Here is a 16455-nt window from a genome sequence, read left to right on the forward strand (position 1 = left end):
CACCCACTGGATCAGCGACGTCAGCTGACACCTGACCGCTCGGCTCCTCTTCTGTAAGCTCCAAACCACGAAACTTCGTCAAATTGGCCCCCATTTCTCACCATCAGGAGAATCTTGGTTTCTCTCGATCAACTGTCCTAAATGCCTATATTCGTCGATAATTATGCCGGGACTTGTCTTTTCCTGATTGTTCTCGGCGTGATCGCTCGATCCCTCGTCGCTGTCAAGTCCGTGCTCGAGAGGCGCTGGATCGATGCCGATCTTAATAGTCGATATGTTGTCGTGAAAACGAATCCAAATAATGATGTTAGCAGCGATGCAGAATCCAGCAAAGGCATTTTGACCGAGAATGGGATCGAGAAGGATGTTATGGTTGTGCGCCGGCACATGAAAGGTGCGCCAACTTGGAGGATCACTATCGACGGACCCAGAGCTGCGATCGATACTGCGATCGCTGGTGTATTGTACTTGATGTATGCGGCCAATTCACTTCCTTTGGTAAGACCTTGGCTAACGTTTAGCAGCATGCTATCTATCATGCCGATGAATGTGGGCTATTTCCTCGCTGTCCTCGGTGGTATATTCCTTGGTAGTCTGGCCTTTGGGAGATTCGGAGGTTTAACGCTCGGGGATGCGACTCAGCACGCATGATTTGGCGAGCTCCTCATCGTCTCCATCACTCGCACCCTCCGTCCCCCTTCCATCACCCTTGGTTCGAAAGCCTCGACGCCAGCTTGGCCATCCTGACGGTCCAGGTCCCTCAACGTGCGCTGGATCTCGTCAAACGGGACTCTGACCGGCTCCTGTGGGGTTTCTCGGAGAGCTTGTAGGGTCGTCTCGTCAAGAACGACCCCACTCGGCTCGCTTCGTGGACGCGTGGCTTCAGGGTCTCGTCGGGCCGGTTCCGAGCGCGTTGGCGGTCATCTCTCGTATTGCCAGATCCTGTTGTGGAGGTCGTGATTACAAAAACACCCGCAAACTTGCTCAGCAAACCCACGTTAGCAAGAAACCGGTATCGGAAACACCATTGATAACTCCGTAGCGCATGAAATCGTTCGTGGTGGTCGTGCAAGACCCGGCACCAGTGTCGAACGAAATCGGGCCGTGGCTTGTTGCTATGGCTGAGGTGGCTTTCTATCGTGGCGAAGCCAAGGTGGCGCGGGGATCGTGGTGAAGCGGTTGTGGTGCAGGCATGGTGCAGGCATCCCGCACGGACCACTTCATGGCCCGAGCTTAATTTTTGGACCTGGAGGAGAGCACGGAAGGAAGAACCTTTCGGAACAAAGTCCCTCAAGGCATATTGATTTGAGTAGATTGAGTACCGCCTCGTGCCCGTTCTGTGCAGCCCACGACAGCGGCGTCTGGCCATAATAATTGCCACAGGAGAGGCAACAGGAGACCGGTCCCCTACGGGGTCCGCCAATGCCTTTCGGAACGAGTTGAGAGCTTGAGAAGTAAGGCGCTTGCCTTGTGAAAGAATGAGCCTGACACAAGTACTTATCTTGTGAAGCCTAACAATGCACGTTTTTTCACCAGGTGAGTGGCGACGAAGTCCTGGGTAGGTATCGCGTAATGACCTTGGGGTCATAGGCAGTGGTAGGTGGCCTTCCAGGTGTCTGAAGGGAAAGGAGGAAAGAAGAGAGTGTGGGCGTGGGCACCTGGCACTGGCTTTATAGGCGATTGGGAGACTTTTAGCAGGTCACTCTAAGGCTGGTGGCGTCTGTGTGTGACCAGTTTTTTGCCTTTTGCGGGTTCGAGACGCTTGCACACAGGCGGGCGCTGGCTTGCTACTCAGACCCCGCATTCGACAGCATTGTAGTTTAACGCTGTTTCGTGTCTTATTTCTTTGCCTTGGCATCCAATTTATTCAATCTGAATCTTCCTCAGGAAGTAGCATTAAATGATTCTCCATGATTATTGATTACTCGAAATGGGATAATAACATGGACACGGATTCAGAACCAGAAATTTCGCCTTCGTCGGTCCCTACGCCCCAAGCTCCCACTCTCGCAGCCCCACAATCAGGTGCACCAGCTACAGCAGCGCCAGTCACAAGCCGTACACCAGGATCCATCCAAGCCGATACGTACAATAAAATACTAGACAAGGGCGAGCTACATGAGAAGACCGTGGCCGGACGACACTCTCACGACGACAACCCGACCGGATGGGCACCCCATGGCCACCGTCGACGCCGTCACGGCCGACGCTATCGGTCGGTACGCCGGCGGCAGCCACAATACCCTGTGCGATTCCCAGGTGACCCACACCGAATCCTCACTAAGTCCGACGTCTCGACGTTTGACGTGTTGCGAGGCAGTACCTGGCGTGGACACGGCCACCGACGCGGGCGTCGCTGATAGTGCTGTTGGCATGGTGTGGCATGGTAGCGACGTGCTATTCAGTTCAAAAGTGCCGCTGTTCGTATAGAGTAAGGAGCCAGTTTCATCGAAAGCGAGAGAAGAGACGAAAGAGCCGACCTTGAATGTTGTCGTGCAGACGCCTGTGGCAACGTCCCAGAGTCTGATTGTGCGGCCGTCCGACGCCGTTGCGACGAGCTTCGAATCGTGCGAGAAGGCGACCGAACCGGCGTTTCCGCCATGCCCCTCGAGTGTTGCCGTGCAGGCGCCTGTGGCAACGTCCCAGAGCTTGACTGTGCCGTTGTCCAACCTGACATTGTAGTCGGTCGACGCCGATGCGACGAGCTTCAAATCGTGCGAGAAGGCGACCGAACTGACCCAGTGGCTATGTCCCTCAAATGTTGCCGTGCAGGCGCCTGTGGTAACATCCCAGAGCTTGACTGCACGGCCGTACGATAATGCGACGAGCTTCGATTCGTGTGAGAAGGCGACTGAATTGACGGAGCCGCTATGTCCCTTAAATGTTGCCGTGCAGGTGCCTGTGGTAACGTCCCAGAGCTTGACTGTGCGGTCGGCTGATGCTGATGCGACGAGCTTCGAATCGTGCGAGAAAGCGACCGACCTGACGTGGCCGCTATGTTCCTCTAATATTGCCGTGCAGGCGCCTGTAGTAACATCCCAGAGCTTGACTATGCCGTTATCCGACTTGACTGCGCGGTCGTACGACGCCGATGCGACGAGCTTCGAATCGTGCGAGAAGGCGACTGAATTGACGTAGCCGCTATGTGCCTTAAATGTTGCCGTACAGGCGCCTGTGGCAACGTCCCAGAGCTTGACTGTGCGGTCATCCGACGCCGATGCGACGAGCTTCGAATCGTGTGAGAAGGCGACTGAATTGACGGGGCCGCTATGTCCCTCAAATGTTGCCGTACAGGCGCCTGTGGTAACGTCCCAGAGCTTGACTGTGCGGTCGGCTGATGCTGATGTGACGAGCTTCGAATCGTGCGAGAAAGCGACCGACCTGACGCGGCCGCTATGTTCCTCTAATATTGCCGTGCAGACGCCTGTAGTAACATCCCAGAGCTTGACTATGCCGTTATCCGACTTGACTGCGCGGTCGTACGACGCCGATGCGACGAGCTTCGAATCGTGTGAGAAGGCGACTGAATTGACGGGGCCGCTATGTCCCTCAAATGTTGCCGTGCAGGTGCCTGTGGCGACATCCCAGAGCTGGACTGTGCCGTTGTCTGACGTGAATGTATCAGACGCCGATGTGACGAGCTTCGAATCGTGCGAGAAGGCGACTGAATTGACGGTGCTGCTATGTCCCTCAAATGTTGCCGTGCAGGCGCCTGTGGCGACATCCCAGAGCTTGACTATGTTGTCGTATGATGCCAATGCGACGAGCTTCGAATCGTGCGAGAAGGCGACCGAACTGACCCAGTGGCTATGTCCCTCAAATGTTGCCGTGCAGGCGCCTGTGGCAACGTCCCAGAGCTTGACTGTGCGGTCATCCGACGCCGATGCAACGAGCTTCGAATCGTGCGAGAAGGTGACCGAATGGACGGAGCCGCTATGTCCCTCTAATGTTGCCGTGCAGGCGCCTGTGGTAACATCCCAGAGCTTGACTGTGCCGTTGTCCGACTTGACTGCGCGGTCGTGCGACGCCGATGCGACGAAACTGTTGTCCGAAGTCGATGCGAGGAGCTTCGAATCGTGCGAGAAGGCTGAAACGGAGAAGCCATGTTTCTCAAATGTTGCCGTGCAGGCGCCTGTGGCAACATCCCAGAGCTTGGCGTCACCGGCCGACACCGATGCGAGGAGCTTCGAATCGTGCGAGAAGGCGACCGAATGGACATTTCCGCCATGTTCCTCAAATGTTGCCGTGCAGGCGCCTGTGGCAACGTCCCAGAGCTTGACTGTGTAGACGGCCGACACCAATGCGAGGAGCTTCGAATCGTGCGAGAAGGCGACTGACGCGGAGCCGCCATGTTCCTCAAATGTTGCCGTGCGGGCGCCTGTGGCAACGTCCCAGAGCTTGACTGTGTCGTGCGACGCCGATGCGACGAGCTTCGAATCGTGCGAGAAGGCGACTGAACTGACGTTTCCGCCATGCCCCTCGAGTGTCTGTAAACACGCATCCCAGTCCGAATCGACCTGCGGCAGTAGGGAAAGCCAAGCCGGGAATTGGTTTCGGAACGTCTTTCGAACCACACTCTGCTCTGGCGCAAAAACAATACTCGAATAGTAGATTTGGAGTGGCGATATATCAATAATTGAGCGATGACTTAGAATAATGCGCCGCGTGTCACGAAGAAACGCTGAGACGTTGCTGCTTTCTTCCGGCTATGTAAAAGTGAGTTAGTACTGGACGCTCCACGATAGAATAGCAAGAAAATAGAAAGGAACACATACGTCGAGTAGGCGTAACAAGTCGTCTACCATACCCACACTTTCTGAGATCCGTCCCAACAGGCCTAACGCTTCGAGCCAGTGCAGGAGATGGCAGGTTAAAAAGCGATCGACGAGATTCCCATCCCGTATCGTACAATTGCTCTCCTTCCAATGGTAGACCCAATACCGGCAGGCGTACTGGACCTCGGGCGGCAGGGCGTCATGGATGGTCTGCTGGCCGATCTCGGACCGCGCCGTCCCGGGCAGGCGCAGGTTGCAGATGTCTCTCCTCAGGGTGTCGCCTGTCGACAGCAGGTGCAGGCACCGGGCCGCCAACCGCCCATGGGTTTCTCGCTCGTCGATCCAAAACGGGTACCTTTCTTGTTCCTTGCCTTTCTTGGGGTCGACGAGGAAGTCGCGGAACGACAGATGGAGTAGCCGTACGGGCATGTTTGGATCCGAGGGAATGCTTAATACAGAGTGAAGCAGGTCTAGTTGATCTTCGATGGCGTCAGGAGAAACCGTTAGAAGGCGAGCGAGGGAAGATGTCGAAAGAGGGCTGGCGAGGACGACGATGGACCCGACAACTTGTCTGAACCTTTCTGCCACTGCGTGCTGATCTGACTTGGAGAGCCTTACCAGCAACTGATCTAGCACAGGGAGGTAGGTCGCGTCTAGGGTAGACCTCCGGCTTGTCTGGTGCTCTAAGATTTTCGCCAACTGGTTCTTCGGGCTGCCAAGTCTTCGATCCTGAATAAAACGACAGACAGTTGTGGCGAAGATGAACAGGGGAATGGCCATATCGACCAGCTTCTGGGTGTGATCCGCGCCGGGCCAATCGGGAGGCAGCTGCCGGTTGGGTGTTACAGACTTGTTGTAATCCTGTCGTATCTTGACGAGCTCGTGTTGGAGGAATGCGGTGATGTCATGCTCGATGACGGACTTGGGGATCTGATGGAGAACTAGATCTTCGTACTTGCCACTTATATCCTCAAATCCGAGTCGGATGGGCAGCTCGGGTCTGCTGGTAACGAAGAATCTTAGGCAGACAGAAGTGAACTGTTTCGCTTGCGACAGGAGATGAATGACCAGCCTTACATGTTCGAGGACGTCACACTCATCGAGTGCGTCGACGACTATAACTATCACCGAAGGCTGAGAGTGTTTGGGCAGTTTCTTGATTGGGTCTGCAATGAGTTTGTCGAATTGGTCCTTTGCCGATTTTTCATTGATGGTAGGATCGGCTTCGAGAGCATTACGGACATGCGGTGCCAAGGACGGCAGCTGGCGGACAAGCTGAGCAGCTATTGTGGTGAAGAAAAATGCCACTCGTCCGCGATCCCCTTCGCCTCGCTTGAAGAAGAAGCTAGCGCCGAGCATGCCCTTATCGGCCAACGACTGGGCTACAGTTCGAGAGATTGTGGACTTGCCGGTGCCGGCCATGCCATTCAGCCAGAAGACGCATTCACCGTCGCGAGCGGCACCCCATGCCTGTACCTGTTGGAGGATATCGACTCGTGTGCCGGCATGGCATCTCGCGTTGTCGGCGTCATCGTGAGAATCGAAGGCCGCCCCTTCTGCAGTACGCAGCTTTGCCAGGACGATCTCCTGGTGAACGTCGAGAAGCAATGCCCTGGAGTACTTTCTGTAAGCAGCAGGAATCCGAGCGGGGAGCTAACGTACACCTGATTGATGTGTAGGTCCAAAGAAATGCCGGCCCGGCATCGTTCCAGGTTCTTGACTATGTCGGCCACCTCCTTCTTCTTCAGTGGCCATACTATCCGTCTATATCTTGTGCCCTCCTCCAGCTTGGCGGCCAGGTCGCCCAGCTGCACCCAGCAATCTGCGACGCCGCGGCGCACATTCTGAGATGCCTCCAGTTTCGCACCATTCGGGCCGGCGTGGAGTCGTTCGACATCTTTGAGGGTCGCTGAGAGCTTATCAGCCTCGTTGAGGATGTCTCGAACGTCGCGTCGGGCAATCTTGAGGTCCGCGCAGTACCCGGAGCAGAGCACACCGATCTTAACAAGCAGGTCACCGATGGCGATGACGCTTGCGGCAAGCCCAAGAGCCTCTGCCATGGAGACTACGCGAGCCGAGGTGGATAAGGAGAGAAAACTCGTTGAGGGCATGCTTGGCTGTCCATTTCTGAAGCACTGGCCTCGCTCAGCCCAACGTGGCCAGAGAGCCTCTGTCGGCTGCCTCATGTCGTGACTGAGGGGCTTCGGTTGGTATGGATGCACGGACTCGGAGATTCGGGGCCGCAATTGCATTTCGACGTGGCTCGCGATTGGCGCTGCTTCTTCCACTACCATCACATTTTTTCAACCTCATCATTGCACCAGCTAATCAGGACCCGTAGCGTGGCCTTTTCGAATGCTAAGGTAGGTGCTCCTATTCTCATCATTGGCCGGATGGCTCCGTGATTCAGGGAGACCCAGGCCGGAGACAAGTCTCCCCATCCTTCAGCGGTTCCACTTGGCCATGGCTGCCGTATCGGCAAGGGTGGTGGCTGCAACTACCGCCTGGCTTTTGGCCGCAAGCGGTACAGCGCTGAACTGAGGTCAGTGCAGAGTTAGCACCACCATGGGTCTTGGCCTTGTGGTGGCGGCGAAGAGTGCGAAGAGCAAAATATGATTGATGAATGGACAATTGCCTCTCCTCTACCCTTAACTTGCGAAGGGTTTGTGGAGAGCAGGACCGACAAAAGTCCATCTTTGGGACCCTAACAGAGCCTACTATGAACCCTTCCTCTGTTAGAGGGGCAAATGAATGGGGTTTGGGCAAAGAGAAGACAGTGGATGACAATTCTTCTGCAATCGCCACGCAGCCTGAACAAGAATCAACGAGTGAGTGTTCTTCAGAACAAATGAGAGAAAGCGGCGCAACTGAATAGCGAAATGCCAGATTTCATAGCGGACCACCAAACAGGGGCAATAGTTGTAGCAGCGGCGACCCCGACGAAAGCAGCGGCGACCCCGACGAAAAGGAGACGCGTATAGAAGCAGGAGAGCGGTAGATGTAGGGCAGGGTTCAGGTTACGTAGGGGCACCAGTAAAGGGATTGGGCTCATTATGGCTTTTCAATGTCGTGCTCTTTTAAAGTGCTGTGCTGTTTGGTTGTAGTTCAATTACGTTCCTCAGGCACAGCAATTGCGGAGGCGCACCACGAGAACTCTCAGTCAAAACAGAGATGCAAAGACATCAGGTTCAATTTATTCGAGGACAAGAAAGACACAGTCTCTACTACGTACATTATCGCGAGAACCATGGCGACGCGCCGGATGTGGTTCGAGTTCTACTGCGACAACTTCGTTGTTCGATGCTTCAATGAACATTGAACAGCAGTTCACGCCCGCCTCCGGGCCCTTGCCATCCTCGATTATTTTAGACGGCAGAGAGATGTCTCTAAGTAGAGTATATGGTACTGTAGCTGACTAAGGTGAGTTAATCCCTTCTCAGCATACTGCAGATCCTAGACTGCTTTGTGAGCTTATGGTGTTTTAGAAGTGAAGTTCGCTGAGAGCTTTGGTTCTGCTCGCCATTGTACCTATCCTGTCTTGCTGGATGTGGTTGGCCGAGTTCTTTTAATACCTGATGTTTCTAAACGGGTGGTCTTATAGTACGGCGTTACGGTACGGATAACTTGGGAGTCACTTCTGGGGATAATGAGCGGATGTATCAAAAGCTTCGCCTGTAAGCGAGTGTAATATTTAATGTCTGGATCTTAGCTGGAAATTTTGCCAGAGATTCCAAACCAATCATGAAAGGCAGCTATAGATAGTTGTATAAAAACTTCTTCAACGATGAGAATGAAGCCAAGATGAGAAACTGTGAGCCCCTTCACAGAATCCCCTCTGCAACTCAATCTATCGAGGAGTCGTGGTTGTTTAAGAGTACGTCCTATAGGATAGGACATGTGTAGAACGATATGGTTTGGTGTCAAGACTGCCTAAAAGGAGCCTTCTCTGATACTGAAGCAAGCCATGGAACGATCGATAGCCACAGGACTGCAGCATTCTGCGATGCGATTCAAAATTCGACCACGATGGGAGCTGTTGCATCCCGTCTTTGGTGACAACGATTCCAGTCGGACATCAAGCAGAGTTTGTGGAACTTCAGCCGTCGTCACTCGTGCAATGATGGCGCTCTGAGTCTAGATCTTCGACCAGCGCAGAAGCACCGCGGCAGCAATGACTGGCAGCACGCTCACCAACTCTCCCAGTCCCGCAAACTCTGGAGGAATCCTCGCGTTGACAAAGGCACCGGCAGCAAGAAGAACTGCGAAGGTGTTGTACACGAAACTCCACCCAAAGTTGAACTTGATGCGGGTGACGGATTTCCGACTCGCGTTCATCATGGTCAGAATACCAGCCAGGGAAGGACGCATGAGAACAACATCCGCAGCGGATTGCGCAACATCTGTGCCTTCGTTCATATGGACGCCGATAGTAGCCTGCGCGAGAGCAACGGCATCGTTCGTGCCGTCGCCGCAGAAAACGACAACCGGCTTCTTGCGATCTGTGGCAGTACCGAGGAGAGTCTGGATGTAATCCTTCTTGTCGGCAGGCGAGCTTCGAGAGCGCACATTGTCACCAGGAATGCTAAGCTTGGATGCCAAGGTCCGAACGGCTCCGTCATCGTCGCCAGAAACCACATGTACCGAGACACCACGCTTCTGCAAGGTTTCAACCGTTTCCGCAGCATCAGGTCGAAGTTCGTCCTCAAGTCCATAGACCGCCTTCAGCTCATTGTCGATCGTAAAGCAGAACACAGTGCAGCCTTGAACAAGCATCGGCTGGACGAGTTCATGGTCCGACAGATTCAGCCAGCGAGAGTTGCCAGCTCGAAGTTTCTGACCGCCCAGGGTGGTTTCGACACCTTTACCAGTCAAACTCTTCGGCTCAGGAACAGTCCAAGTCATGATTCCGATGTCCTTGAGGTGGGCAGCTACAGCAACCGAAACCGGGTGTCGACTGTTTTCAACCAGACCCAGAAGAAGTGGAAGTTTGTCCTCGTCGACGCACTCGTTTCCAACAACGGAGAGCTTTCCTCGAGTCAAAGTTCCCGTCTTGTCAAACACGACGTGCGAAGTCTTATGGGCGACTTCAATAGCGTCCGCGGACTTGAAGATGATACCCCGTTCCGCCGCGACTCCGCTAGCAATCACAATGACCATCGGAACAGCCAATCCAATTGCACATGGGCAAGAGACGATGAGAACAGTGATGGCGTAGGTGATGGCCTGAATGGTAGCTTCAGATCCTCCATAACCACGGACAGTCATGCCCACTGCGACCCAGATGACAAACGTAATGATCGTCAATGCCACCACCACGGGGACAAAGTAGGATGCTACCCGATCTGCCAGGTCCTGTAACTTGGGCTTCGACAGCTTGGCCTCGTCAACCATCGCAGCAATGGCGTGGATGGTATTGTCACCAGGCAGACGGTTCAGCCGAACAGTCATGACTCCAGGTCCATTGATAGATCCAGCAATCACCACCGATTTGGGATACTTCTCCACCGGTCTGGATTCACCCGTGAGCATAGACTCGTCGACCTCAGAAGACCCGGTGACAACGGTGCCATCGGTCGGAATCCTGGTGTCTGGAAGAACCTTGAATGTGTCGCCATATTGAAGAAGTCGGGCGTCGATCTCACGTTCCCTTCCACTTTCTTCGTCGACAAGGATGGCTGTCGATACCTGGAGTGACCGGATAGAAATGGACTCAACAGCTCTCTGACGAGCGAGAGCTGCAACCCATCGGCCAACCATGATCAGAGTGACCAAGAGAGTGCTCGTTTCGAAGAATTGTCCAGTCGAAAGGGGTTCCCTGCGACGAAGTACCCAAAAGAGACCACAGAGAAGATGTAGGCAGCACTGGTGCTCAAGACGATCAAGAGGTCCATCTCGATAACTCTGGAGAAAACAAGCGCCTTCAGAGCCTTAGGGTAGAAAGGTCCTGCGATAACAAATTGAACGATGGTTGCCAACGCGAGTGAAGCCGAGGAATAGGCCAACTCCCGCTCGGGAAGAGGAGCCCATGCCATGACAAGAACAGGAATCGTCAAGACAGCGGAGAGAAGCGTCATGTATCCAACATGACGGACATGCTTGCTCCCAGCCTCCAGCGAAGGATCACCACGAGGCGGAGCAAGTTCAATTGGCGGACCCCAGATCTTCTCGGCGAGGTCTCGGGCTCCCACAATCTTCGAATCAAACGCAACTCGTACGGTCTGCTTGTCCACAAGCGCCATATCAATGACACCTTCCGGCCATGTCTGACTCATGAATTTCGAGGGCTCATCGGGGACGATAAGATCCAGGCTAGATCCCTGGTTCTGAACTCTTTCGCACTTGAATTCGGTCGTTCGCTCCAGATGTTTCACGACTTCTTCCACCGAGCCGAGGCGAAGGTCGATGTTGAACTCAGCTCGTGAGAGAACCAGGCTCGTCTTCAGGTCTTTGACAGCGGGAACTGTAGCGAGAGTTCGATTGAGCTTTGTCTCGCAGCCAGTACAAGTCATGCCGGAAATGCTGAGAACAACATGCTCCTTGCCGGTACCCTGGTTCTCTATGTCGGTGATAGCCTGAATCGGGGCCTTCTCAACCTCCAACCCGTGATCAGGCGCAGCAGAGGAGCAGCAGCCATCGGCGCAAGAGCCCTGAGAGCTGACCGGTCGCTTTTCCGAGCAGCAAGAGTCCGCACAACTAGTCTTTTTGGCACAATTGTCCTTGACGGATAGAGCCTTGACAGGCTTGTTGTCAGAGCAGCAAGAACCGGGGCAGTTGCTCTTTGTTGGAGCTTCTTTGACTGGGACCTTGTCTTTCGCACAGCAAGATCCAGAAGGTTTGATGTCAGTTACAGCTTCCACGATAGGCTTGGCCTTTGAGCAGCATGAATCCGCGCAGCTGGTCTTGTGGGGAGGCTCCTTGGCAGGTTTCCCCTCCGAGCAGCAAGACTTGGAGCATTTGCCCTTGATAGAAGGCTCTTTGGCGGGCTTGTCCTTGGAGCAACAAGAGCCTGCGCAGGCAACCGTAGATGACTTCTTGGCAGATTTGACGCTTTCGCCAGAGCCCTTGCGCAGGCGAAGGCGGTTCTGCGCAGCCTGGTCCTGCGTGACGGAGCCGCTGCTGCTGCAGGAATCCAGCGAAGTGCGAAGGGAGCGAGCAGACGACTTCTTGGAGCACTGCCTCCCATCCAGCGAATGGCGCTCGCGAATTTCACAGCAGGTTTCCTGGCCGAGAGCAATGAGAGCACGGCAGATGCATCCCAGGGCCTGGAGAGTGGCGCCATAGCGGTCGAGGGCAGAGGTGCTATGCTGGCTGCATGCCTTGCCGTCGGCAGCTCCACTACAAACTGAGACGAGTTAGCAATCTCGAATGGCTTTCTGTAAGCGCGGCTACTCACTCTTTGTCTGGGCGTTTGCTCCGGGGGCAGCGACAGCACTCATCTCGCATTCCCGCATAGCCAAGCGGTCAAGGCAAGACGTGTCGCAACATAGGCCTACCTTGCCACGGCAGCAATCAGGCGCGTCGGTATCATCCTTGGCTTTGTCGTCCGCGCATTTGCCAGAGGAGCAGCAATCGTCCGGTTTATCCTGGTTGGGCTCTCCCTGACCCGGGTCCTTGGTTTCGAGAGGCTCGGCGTCGCTGTCGCCGCCATCGCAGCAAGAATCCTGGCAACTGCTCGTCTCCTCAATTGGAGCCGCGATTGGTGCAGCAACCGGCTCAGTGGCTGGAGCCGGTGGACCGCAACAGTCGTATCCCATTGTTGAAGTACTTTTTCGCTTTTCAGTCCGAGTTTCGTGAGTTGGGGTTGAGATGGTGTTGGAAATTGATGAAGGTTCAAGAATTCTGTTAGCCTGTCGAGACTGGTCTCGGGATACCTAGTTAGCGACACGCTGGCACGTGAATGGCTCGACTACCCCCTGGTCAGTGATGGCCGGAGCACCGTGGCCCTTTCCTCCGTCCGTGCCCGAGACCAATGGTCGGCGTGTGGGTCCTGTCATCTCTCGGAGGGACTGACAGGCGCTAATTTGCATGGGCTTAGACGTGGTCCCGAAACAAGGAACTCTCCAACCTTCCACCGGGAATGTCAAATATGATTGGCTGACTCGCATCCCTCGCGCCATGATTCGGGGGCAGTTCGAGGTTTTGCAGGAGGTCGAACAGGTCGCTCAGGTCGCTTGTCCGGGTCCTCGCGCTCCCCGAAATAGGTATTAAGTGCGAGGATCGGTGCCACCCCCGAACCTGGCCGCCCATACTGACGGGTTAACTTCACCGATCAAAGAACACACAAGAACTGGCCGTTCATTCGTATCTATCACCATGCGCTATAAAAGACTCATCACGCTACACCACCTGAACATGTCGGATGAGAGAAATCCTATTCAGATGCCCACTAGGAGTGCTATGCATGCTTCGACCATGGTCCATAAGACTGCACTTCAATACTTGCAGTACTTGTTGGACATTGAAACTTGCCCCCTCTCTCCCGCAGAAGCAATACTCACGATGGGAAGGTCGGATAGATCGCATCCGGCCGGAAGGTGACGTATTGTACAATCAGAAAGATGCAACACACGTAGATGTCGCTGCGACCAAAGGGCCAGAGAGTAACATGGTCCAGGCCTCTGATGTTGATACAGACGACGTCGCTGGTGGCGCGGAATCCCGGCCACCCTGTTTCAGACCACATCATCGCGACAGTCGCAAGGCGGCGCCTACAACCATGGTAGCTTCTCCGTCATCCAAGGCTATGCTATGAGCAGAGAATCTCCGAACCGTGAGTCTCAAGGGCCAGGATATAACGTCATTTTTCCCTGAACTTTTGTGGCTCTTCGAATGTGGCTCATCTATCGTGTGCTAGCGCACTTATGCTGGCTCGCGTTGGGTTCTAGCACGCTCGTAGTGGCACACACAGGCCGGGCTACCCGTTGGCATTGTGGGGCTTGCAAGCATGCCAACCTCTCCGAGGTTGGTCACAAAAACCTGGTCCAGCCACATTAATGTGGTCCACCCACATTGGTGACCCTCAAGCTGTGAAATGACCCATTTTCTGTTCACGGAGTTTCAGTCGGCATGACATCTTCATTTATTGAAGACTAGGGCCATAAGCGGGCTCGTTGGAAAGCTACAGAATAGTAGAATTTGATGATATATATGAAAATAGCGGAAATTGCATCTGTGGCCTCAATTGGGCTGCCTGCTGCGAGGGTCTCGCCGCGGCTGTTGCTTATGACCCTATTGACTATGTGTTCCTTGTGGCTGCATTAGGTGCCCTATTGACCCCGTGGCTCTCGTAATATCCTCATGATGCCTTGATAACGGGTTTGCCTTCGAATTGGAGCCGCCGGCGGCCGCGTTGTTGCGAAATCATGGTGTTGACTCGAGGGCAGGTCAACCGGTGACATCGGCGGCGATAAGGTTATCCCTGGGGGGGTTGCTAGGTCAGGAATATCTTCCTCCTGCTGGTCTTGGAGCCCTATGAGCTCCATATCGTCATCATCATCATCTTCGAATGTTGTAATGCCTGTGAACTGGACCACTTCGTCATTTGGAGGCCAGGCATTGGGGTTTATTGCTAGAGTCGGTCTGTAGGTGCGGCGGGCTTCTTCTTGGGCTTGAGAAAACGGGATTTGGGTCTCTTGCTTGAGGGTATCATTATGCTCCTTTCTCTGTGCTTCGAGGGCGTCATACTGGTCGGTGTAGTTATTCTCTGCAAGCCACATATTGAAGGTTAGCCGGAGAAGATAAGGAACATCTCGTGCCACTTTTGCCTCTCTCCACTAACGCTTGAGATCGTTGATCTGCTGGATAATAAGAGATCGAGTAAATTGCAGTTGTAAGTGCTGTTCCTTGACTTCTGCTGCAGCTAGGGATGCTTGGTGTTGAGCCCGTATATCAGGAAAGCTGACACTAGTGATAAAGTCACCAGCAGGTCTTACGCGTTGGCCGGTTTTCCTTCTCTTGCCCTATTTCTCAAGCCGCTAAAGCCGGTCAACTGAGAAAGACTCGCGCTCTCTATGCATAAGGGCCGCCTCAGAGAGAACTTTACTGATATTACTGACGGCTTCTAGAGTAGGTGAGCTCATTACGGCGTGGTATCTCTTATAGAGTCGGTTGATCTGATCCTAGGCATCTTGAAAGCGAGAATCAAGAGGCAGATACTTCTGAATAGAGGGATGTATCGCCTTCCGCTGTTGTTGCTGCTTATTGAGGATGCAGTTGATCACAGGCGTTACATTAGGCGGCCAGATACCGGATTTTTCGAACCCTGACATGATGTAGTGGGTAGAGAAGCCAGCTTTATAGATCTCTACAAATACTATTACAAATTGCTTGCAGTTAAAGGCTAGGTTTCCTTCCCGAATAGATTTATGAAGTTCCTTCTAATGTGCGTTCTTTAGAAACTGAAAAACTCCTACATCTAGTAGCTACATAAGGTATATTGAATATAAAGGTAGGATACAGATAATAATATCAAATTGGATATAGTAGTTAATGCATTCGAAAGATAGATAGCCTAAAAAGCCGTTAATAACTAGAAGGCGATAAATCTTCTCTTCCTCTTTATAGACTACTAGAGGAGCTATATAACGGAAGTCCAAGTTGAAGGGATCATAGAGCCACTAATTACAGCCAAACCAGTCCTAAAAAGAGATATCTCCTTACTTAACCTTCGCAGAGGCTCTCCAGAAATAAGCATTAAAGTTATAAAGCCATTCCAATATGATCTATTAGTTGCTAAAGCCGGTCTCTAACTGTACAACCCTTATGCCTGGGATATCATCAATATCAGACCAATCTATTGTAGGAGGCACCTTAAAGATCAGCCAGAGAGGAATTATATCTCCAATAGCATTTACAGCTTCAACCTGAGTACAGAACTCTCGATTTACCGGATCACTAACTTCTGGGCGTTAGGATCGTATAGTGCATACAACGAGGACCTAGATACATTCTCGAAGGCACCCAATGCGAAGACCGCACTCATCTTCATTCCAGCACTCTAAGGGACCGATCCTATATTAATATATAATATCCTGGAGGCCAGAGAAGAACTTGGTGATGTCCTCAACATCAGATGCTTCGAATGACTTACGTGCTCAGTCTACAGCCTTTAAGAATAACTTCCGCAGCTCAGGATAACGCTCACAGAACCAGGGATACCACATCTTGCCGATCTTAGCATTAGGGATATTCCTAGCAGTCAGGAAACCCAAGGCAGCTTCTTCAACTTGTGACTTCTCTACTGGAAAGCCCGATTTCTCCATCCACACAATATATACTGCCACAGCCGCATCTTCACTAGGCGTCAGAGTCGCCGGCCGGCCTCGTGGGCCTGGTGGAACATAGGAAGAGGAACTAGTAGCAAGAATACGCTGTACAGTGCCCTTGGAAGTGCCATTGGCCTCCATAAGCTTGCGGTGAGAAGGCAGCGTGCTCATAGCCTTCATATGCCTCCGTGTGTGATACCGCACATTGGGGTGGACCGTAGCGAGTATGTTGGCGCGGATTTCGGCCTTTCTTTTATCCACAGCGTTCTTGGCCGGCGGAGATTGCCTAGAATCACGGCGTACGCGGAGCATCTTGACGTTGATGAAGGTCTACCTGAAATTTCATAAATAAGGTGCGTTTTTGCGGTGTGGTCGGTGGAGGTCGAACGAAAAGAGGTGGACCACATTAATGTGGC

At 53.3% G+C, this 16455-nt stretch overlaps 6 protein-coding genes across 6 annotated transcripts; 1 reads left to right on the forward strand and 5 right to left on the reverse strand.

The window, feature by feature from the left end:
• Positions 1-141: 141 nt before the first annotated feature.
• BGZ61DRAFT_373457 (Ctr copper transporter) lies at positions 142-651 on the forward strand (the record flags this gene model as incomplete). Its single annotated transcript, XM_046242250.1, has 2 exons — positions 142-473; positions 525-651. The coding sequence occupies 2 exons, from the start codon at positions 142-144 to the stop codon at positions 649-651; spliced, it is 459 nt and encodes a 152-aa protein (XP_046094382.1).
• A 54-nt stretch (positions 652-705) lies between these two features.
• On the reverse strand, positions 706-1817 carry BGZ61DRAFT_203136 (uncharacterized protein). The gene has a single exon (XM_046237936.1). The coding sequence runs from the start codon at positions 1586-1588 to the stop codon at positions 761-763; it is 828 nt and encodes a 275-aa protein (XP_046094383.1). The 5' UTR covers positions 1589-1817; the 3' UTR covers positions 706-760.
• Positions 1818-2138: 321 nt separating this feature from the next.
• BGZ61DRAFT_292888 (WD40-repeat-containing domain protein) lies at positions 2139-2651 on the reverse strand (the record flags this gene model as incomplete). The annotated part of the gene is made up of 1 exon (XM_046238592.1): positions 2139-2651. A coding segment is annotated over one exon (513 nt), but the record flags the coding sequence as incomplete, so codon positions are not given.
• Positions 2652-2796: 145 nt separating this feature from the next.
• On the reverse strand, positions 2797-5588 carry BGZ61DRAFT_203449 (WD40-repeat-containing domain protein). Its single transcript, XM_046237937.1, has 5 exons — positions 5394-5588; positions 4776-5254; positions 4379-4706; positions 3324-4255; positions 2797-3049 (listed from the first exon to the last, which is right to left on the reverse strand). Exons 2-5 carry the CDS (start codon positions 5202-5204, stop codon positions 3005-3007), a joined length of 1734 nt encoding a protein of 577 aa, XP_046094385.1. The 5' UTR covers positions 5205-5254; positions 5394-5588; the 3' UTR covers positions 2797-3004.
• An 851-nt stretch (positions 5589-6439) lies between these two features.
• BGZ61DRAFT_294183 (uncharacterized protein) lies at positions 6440-6835 on the reverse strand (the record flags this gene model as incomplete). The annotated part of the gene is made up of 1 exon (XM_046238610.1): positions 6440-6835. A coding segment is annotated over one exon (396 nt), but the record flags the coding sequence as incomplete, so codon positions are not given.
• Positions 6836-8430: 1595 nt separating this feature from the next.
• On the reverse strand, positions 8431-12623 carry BGZ61DRAFT_467591 (putative copper-transporting ATPase). Its single transcript, XM_046247793.1, has 3 exons — positions 12169-12623; positions 10598-12117; positions 8431-10496 (listed from the first exon to the last, which is right to left on the reverse strand). Exons 1-3 carry the CDS (start codon positions 12527-12529, stop codon positions 8910-8912), a joined length of 3468 nt encoding a protein of 1155 aa, XP_046094387.1. The 5' UTR covers positions 12530-12623; the 3' UTR covers positions 8431-8909.
• Between the last annotated feature and the right edge of the window lie 3832 nt (positions 12624-16455).

Source organism: Ilyonectria robusta, assembly GCF_021365365.1.
Source record: "Ilyonectria robusta strain PMI_751 chromosome Unknown BGZ61scaffold_60, whole genome shotgun sequence".
Classification (NCBI taxonomy): Eukaryota; Fungi; Ascomycota; class Sordariomycetes; order Hypocreales; family Nectriaceae; genus Ilyonectria; species Ilyonectria robusta.